The sequence below is a fragment of the Protopterus annectens genome, chromosome 14.part0 (assembly GCF_019279795.1).
Source record: "Protopterus annectens isolate FY-2018-M chromosome 14.part0, PAN1.0, whole genome shotgun sequence".
In the NCBI taxonomy this organism is placed as follows: Eukaryota; Metazoa; Chordata; order Ceratodontiformes; family Protopteridae; genus Protopterus; species Protopterus annectens.
In genome coordinates this window covers 1,082,840,444-1,082,848,147 of record NC_056748.1, presented here as the reverse complement: position 1 = coordinate 1,082,848,147, position 7,704 = coordinate 1,082,840,444, and the positions used below count along the sequence as shown (strand labels likewise).

The 7,704-nt window shown below is 38.6% G+C and overlaps 1 protein-coding gene across 1 annotated transcript in view; it reads left to right on the top strand.

Annotated features, from left to right (window-relative positions):
- Window positions 1-7,704, top strand: part of CFAP46 (cilia and flagella associated protein 46) — a 3,596,153-nt gene that overhangs the window by 123,090 nt on the left and 3,465,359 nt on the right. Inside the window, exon 3 of the mRNA XM_044056880.1 lies at window positions 5,893-6,017. Within this exon, the coding sequence (XP_043912815.1) occupies window positions 5,893-6,017 (125 nt within the window). The remainder of the gene's footprint in view (window positions 1-5,892; window positions 6,018-7,704) is intronic.

Here is a 7,704-nt window from a genome sequence, read left to right as displayed (position 1 = left end):
CCACCACCGTGGGTATAATCAAATATTAGGGTACAACTGGAAAAACAGGAATATGAAAAATGACTTTGTCCTGGAAATTCGCAATATTACATATCCCCTCTACAGGATCATCCAAACTTCAAACTCGTATTTCAATAACACACTTTTCCCTTGTCAAACTTTGTATCACCCTTAACTGGAAGATAGATCTCTACTCACTTGGGATGGATTTAAACAACTTGCTGCCAAACACTTACTTGCCCACAAATATCTGAAATACACCCAAAGACTTAGTACACACTTTACTGAATATTGGGCTACTTTATTTGATATCCTTCTAGCTTAATATCTGGTAACTTATCTATTTTGTTGGACACGAGGCGTATCTGTAAATAGTTATTTGTTGTATATAAGTCTATATTACTTTCATTGTTTTGGTTGTGCATTGTCTGTTACCATTTTATATTGCATTATTAAAAATTATTAATAAAAAGAATACAGCATAGAAAGTAGTGTTTCTAAATATGGGTATGACTCTAGATGCCACATAAAAATGGACAAATGCTCTAGAACATTTCTTCGCTTCCAGCTAGGAGACTATCACTTTTGATTCTGTGTGCTGCCCTTCAGACTCTCTACAACCTCCAGAGTGTTCACCAAATGCATGGCAGTTGTAACAGCTCACTTGAGACTACAAGGTTTTCATATTTAGACGATTGGCTTCTCACCACCCCCACCAAGCGTCTAATGGAGATAGCCCTAAACTACACTCTCAAACTAGCAGAATCTCTAGGAATCTCAGTAAACTGGGGAAAATGCAACTTGATTCCCTCTCAAACCTTGGAGTTTATATGGGCAAATTTCAACACACATGCTTGCCTAGTCTCTCTTCCGGACCACAAACTACACAGGATAAGATCCTAAATCCGGGTGATACTCTGTCAAAACCTAGCCCCAGCTCAAACAGTTCTTCAACTCCTAGTTTCCATGGTAGTGTTAATTACAATAGTGCCTTTGGGAAGACTACACATGGGAATTCTCCAATGGCTCCTTCTAACACAATGGTACCCCTTGCAACATCCTTTGTCCTTTCAAGTACGGATAACTCAACAATGCAAACATGATTTAATGTTGTGGATGAAGCCAGATGAAGGACTATGGAGTCAACCCTTTTGCCCACAACAGCCCAGGGCCACAGTGACTACAGACGCTTCCCTGATAGGGTGCGGGGGGGCTTTACCAAGGGAAGATGGCCCAAGGCACTTGGTCAGACATAGAGGCCAGTCTGCACATCACTGTCCTAGAACTGAGGGCATTGCTGCTAGCATTGCAAACATTTCAATCCATCCTTCAGTCAGGGACAATTGGTATTAAGTCAGACAACATGTCAGTAGTCTGGTACATCAACAAACAAGGGAGAACCAAGTCCTACCCATTATGTCGAGATGCCATGAGAATTTGGCAATGGGCAATAGTTTCTGAACGCTTTCTGATTTGCAGTGCATATTTCTGGGAGTTCCAACATGATTGCAACAAACTGAGCAGATGTATTCTACTGCCTCACGAGTGGTCCCACAATCCAATTATTGCAGTGAAGATCTTCAGCCGCTTGAGCCAGTCTTGCTGCGATCTTTTCACCTCCCCAGCTAACCAAAAATGCAGCAGCTAATTTGCCCTAATTCCCCCCGCAGGGGGAGTCCCCGAAGGACGGTCTGATGCACGATTGGCCAACAGGACTTCTGTATGCCTTTTACGTTTCCCCAGATTCCCCAAGCTCTAAAGAAAGCCCTTCGCCTGAGAAGCAGAATAATCCTCCTTGCCCCTTACTGACCATGACAAATTTGTTTTCCCTTCCTCTGGCCTCACCTAGTATATCAACCTTGGATTCTGGATCCATCTACAGAATTGATCTCGCATCCACAAGGGTTGACTCACCCAAACATATCCAGTCTCAAGCCGACAGCTTGGTTTTTCCACTTCCGTTAATCACCAGGCAGAATAACCTTATTTCCCCAGTGCGTAATATCCATCTGGCTTCACATAAATCATCCACCAGAAAACTCCATCTCAGCAAGTGGAAGAGGTTCCTTATTTGGTCCTGACAAAGACGACTAGACCCCTCTACAGCCCCTGTTAATGTGGTTTTGGATTATCTTGCAAGTCTTCTTCATTCATGAGCAGCAGCCTCAACCATCTGAGTACACTTGGCTGCTATCTCAAACCTCCATAATGGATTCCAAGATTCCTCACTGAAAGTAGCTAAAGACTCTTTCCCATCAGTAAGGAATGAATGAAGATTTAACAACATCAGGTAAAGACGTTAGGTTCTTACCATAATGTTCCATCTGTGTTGTTCATCTTCATTCATTCATTACATCCCACCCACGTTCCCCCTTCAGAGGCTCCTGGAGGATCGGAATGGGTTCCTACTCTTTATGGTTTCTGCTCTGAAAAAGCCTTTGCTTTACTTATTATGGGCAAACTCGATCTGAGGTAACAGGGAGAAGGGCATTGTGGGTAAAAGCTTAGCCGGAGAGGTTTTTGGCTGGCATGAGCTTGTTATAAGGCTGACTCCGTTTCGAGGATGGAATCAACACTCACCAGTAGTAATGAATGAATGAAGATGAACAACACGGATGGAACGTTATGGTATGAACATAACTTCAGTAGTAATGAATGAATGAAGATGAACAACACGGATGGAACGTTATGGTATGAACATAACTTCAGTAGTAATGAATGAATGAAGATGAACAACACGGATGGAACGTTATGGTATGAACATAACTTCAGTAGTAATGAATGAAGATGAACAACACAGATGGAACGTTATGGTATGAACATAACTTCAGTAGTAATGAATGAATGAAGATGAACAACACAGATGGAACGTTATGGTATGAACATAACTTCAGTAGTAATGAATGAATGAAGATGAACAACACAGATGGAACGTTATGGTATGAACATAACTTCAGTAGTAATGAATGAATGAAGATGAACAACACAGATGGAACGTTATGGTATGAACATAACTTCAGTAGTAATGAATGAATGAAGATGAACAACACAGATGGAACGTTATGGTATGAACATAACTTCAGTAGTAATGAATGAATGAAGATGAACAACACAGATGGAACGTTATGGTATGAACATAACTTCAGTAGTAATGAATGAATGAAGATAAACAACACAGATGGAACGTTATGGTATGAACATAACTTCAGTAGTAATGAATGAATGAAGATGAACAACACAGATGGAACGTTATGGTATGAACATAACTTCAGTAGTAATGAATGAATGAAGATGAACAACACAGATGGAACGTTATGGTATGAACATAACTTCAGTAGTAATGAATGAATGAAGATGAACAACACAGATGGAACGTTATGGTATGAACATAAATTCAGTAGTAATGAATGAATGAAGATGAACAACACAGATGGAACGTTATGGTATGAACATAACTTCAGTAGTAATGAATGAATGAAGATGAACAACACGGATGGAACGTTATGGAATGAACATAACTTCAGTAGTAATGAATGAATGAAGATGAACAACACAGATGGAACGTTATGGTATGAACATAACTTCAGTAGTAATGAATGAATGAAGATGAACAACACAGATGGAACGTTATGGTATGAACATAACTTCAGTAGTAATGAATGAATGAAGATGAACAACACGGATGGAACGTTATGGTATGAACATAACTTCAGTAGTAATGAATGAATGAAGATGAACAACACGGATGGAACGTTATGGAATGAACATAACTTCAGTAGTAATGAATGAATGAAGATGAACAACACAGATGGAACGTTATAGTATGAACATAACTTCAGTAGTAATGAATGAATGAAGATGAACAACACAGATGGAACGTTATGGTATGAACATAACTTCAGTAGTAATGAATGAATGAAGATGAACAACACGGATGGAACGTTATGGTATGAACATAACTTTTTTTATTATTTTGAGTTTTCAGTCATGTGAAGTAGATCCCTTCTGCCATGCTCCTAATTTATTTTCTTCTGCAGGTCAGTGCAAGAGTTGGATAGTTGCTTGAATGTCTGTATATTATTTGCTGTTGTTCTAACTTGTGAGTTCCTCCTGCAAGTGTGCAGTTATCTGTGCTTTTTCCTTAACCAGGCATTTACAGATTGGTTTCTCAACATTGCTTTATCCTGTTACACAGATTTGTCTCAACAATGAATAAGTATTTGCTTCTTTTCTTGTTGATTGTTGGATATTCCTTTCTTTTTCACTTTAGCTTTTTTTGCAGCTTGCGATGGCATTTGCTATATATTTCTGAGCTGTGCTGCATTTTGGATTATTGATTTCTCCTTTTCCAGGTTCCTGCCTTTTGCAGCTTGCGATGGCACTTATTATATATTTCAGAGCTGTGCTGCATTTTGGATTATTGATGTTTCCTTTTCCTGTCTGTGCACCCCCTTTTTGTCAGACAGCATGCAGTTCCTTGTATATTCTTGCCATTTCCTAAATTATGTAGGGTACATGATTATGTAGGGTGCATGATTATGTAGGGTGCATGATTATGTAGGGTGCATGATTATGTAGGGTGCATGATTATGTAGGGTACATGATTATGTAGGTACATGATTATGTAGGGTGCATGATTATGTAGGGTGCATGATTATGTAGGGTACATGATTATGTAGGTACATGATTATGTAGGGTGCATGATTATGTAGGGTGCATGATTATGTAGGGTGCATGATTATGTAGGGTACTTGATTATGTAGGGTATATGATTATGTAGGGTACATGTTTTAATGTTTTCCTTTCACAGTTCCATGATGTCCTTCCCAAAGCAGGATCTGTCTTAATGTAATTAGCAGCATTTATACTGTTTTGCAGCTTGTCAGTATGTATCCAAATAGCTAATGGCGAGTTGTACATATTTTTGTACATACTTGAGAACATTTAAATTTAAAATGGCAGCCTCCTGGATATTTTCTTGAGTGGTTTCTTATCTGTCTCTAACCACATTATGGTTGTTTAGAAGGTGGCTGTGCAGCATGTTTAAATGTGATTGACCAAACCTTAGAAAGCATTGGGCTGTTGTTATATGAAATCCAATTAAAAAAAAGAATGTCTACACAAACATATTGAGCTAAAGCATGCTGCTATTAAGATTCATATTGGTTGTATAAGCCTGTCATTAAATAGTGGAACAAACATGCCCAGACTGACAGCTGTTTTGAAAAGACATCTGTTAGATGCCATAGTATGACAGTAGTCAAAATAGTTGTAATGTCATGCCATCTCAAAAAAATATAAAAAGATCCACCAGACATGTATGCTTTGCAAAGTAATGTATAAATAAGCCCACTTTTCTTCTATTAAACAACTGCATCTCTCTCCTTTACTAAAATATGCACAAAAAAAAAAGTCCTCTCCATTTGGACCCCTTCCCCAATATCATAACTCTGGTCAAAGAGGCGCATAGTTCAGAAGTAGCATTAATCACAGAACAGTGATAGATTATATCTGTACTGTATCTTATTTCTCCATTGTTTTGAAATTCAGTACCATATAATGCCATGTTTCCATTTGGACCTCCCCCCACCAGGTATCACTCAGTCCTATATTCAAGGCTTTTTCCTACCGTAATGACATGCTTTTCCCTAACGTAATGACATGCGTTTCCCTAACTTCATGACATGCGTTTCCCTAACTTCATGACATGCGTTTCCCTAACTTCATGACGTGCGTTTCCCTAACTTCATGACGTGCGTTTCCCTAACTTCATGACGTGCGTTTCCCTAACTTCATGACATGTTCTCTTTTTTGCACTTAGCCCAGTTCTTAATAGTAATGTTAAAATTTTGGTAAATTACATAGGAGTCTTTTTTTGTTTATTTTTTTTAGATATCTTTGACTTAAAGAATGCTTATCAATTGATTAAGGCCACCAATCAGGAGCGACCAGCAGTTGATGGTGCAGAAGCATTTAACTCTGATTTATATGTACTATGTGCAGAGCAAGGAATTCAGGTAATTTAGAAAATTTTGTATCTGTATTTGTACTGCTTGCTGAATATTTATAAAGTATGGTTTCTCCAGTAAGATAAAATTACAGTTTGTCAATAAAACACTAGACTTGAACTGCAGACTGTCATTATATTTTACATCTGACAGTGTATTCATTTTCTAAAAATAAAATGTTTATACATTCTTGCAGTTTTAGATTTAAATATTTTGGCTTTCTTCTGTAAAAGAAAATACTTGTACTGCCAAAAGTGCCGTTTGAAACTTCATTGAAATATTTAATGATATTATAAATTTACTTTTCTGCCTGAAGTTTTCTATCCCAAAGACTTGCTATCGGTCTGACAGTCTTGTCGATCTTGATATTAAGAAAGCAGAAAACATCTTTCAAAAATAGGCCAGTGTTGGTATGTTTTGACAGTTCATTAGACAGTAGAAGAATTGTTGTGAAAAGGTGTGTAAAGCAAGTAAATATACTAATACACACTGGCACTGGATGGCAAGTTGTTGGACTAACAAAGCTACAACCAGAAAATCAAATACAAAGCAGGAAAGAACAGGTATTAAAGTCCAACACACAAAATGTACACTTTATGCATCAGCACCATGGTGTGCAACAGCCAACATTGTGCTCTGTCAAAGAGCAATAGAAGAGGGGTAAAAAAAACACCATTAGTAGGTGTGCTATTGGTGTGCAACTGCAATGTATTAGAGTGAAAAATGATCAACATGTAATATATGAAAAGAGAGAAAATGGAAGGTGTAGTGCAGCCTCTGCCAACCTGCTGGGTCACACTACATGCAGGCTGAATTATTACAGATGGAACTAAAAGCAGAGGTGTCCAAGAACAGCAGAAGGATAAAGCAGCATATGTAAAAAAGATCTAGGTCTCACAGCTACAAACAACATGTGGCTTAGCCTAGTAATTCTAGGTTACACAGCTACAAACAACATGTGGCTCAGCCTAATAATTCTAGGTCACACAGCTACAAATGTGTCTCAGCCTAGTAATTCTAGGTCACACAGCTACAAACGTGGCTCAGCCTAATAATTCTAGGTCACACAGCTACAAAAAACGTGTCTTAGCCTAGTAATTCTAGGTCACATAGCTACAAATGTGTCTCAGCCTAGTAATTCTAGGTCGCACAGCTACAAACGTGGCTCAGCCTAGTAATTCTAGGTCACACAGCTACAAACATGTGGCTCAGCCTAGTAATTCTAGGTCACACAGCTACAAACATGTGGCTCAGCCTAGTAATTCTAGGTCACACAGCTACAAACAACATGTGGCTCAGCCTAGTAATTCTAGGTCACACAGCTACAAACTAGGTCACACAGCTACAAACATGTGTCTCAGCTTAGTAGTTCTAGGTCACACAGCTACAAACATGTGGCTCAGCCTGATAATCGGATGTACTTTGATGTAGCCTGTTTTTATAGTGGTGTAGCATCTTGCATAATGAAGCCTTATGATGACTTTGGCTTGATTTAACCCCCTCCATTCACTTCCATTCCCCTAACAATGAGAAAACACAGTTGTGTAAATGAAATTAATGTAACAGTAGATATCCTACTCAGTGAGTTTTGCAGTAGCCTAAGCTATATGGGTCTTAAGCCTCACTGCAAGAAGCCAGCTTTCAGAGGCTAAGGACACTTTCTTTGGGCTCCAGCTGTCAGGAGTTTGAGCAAAGC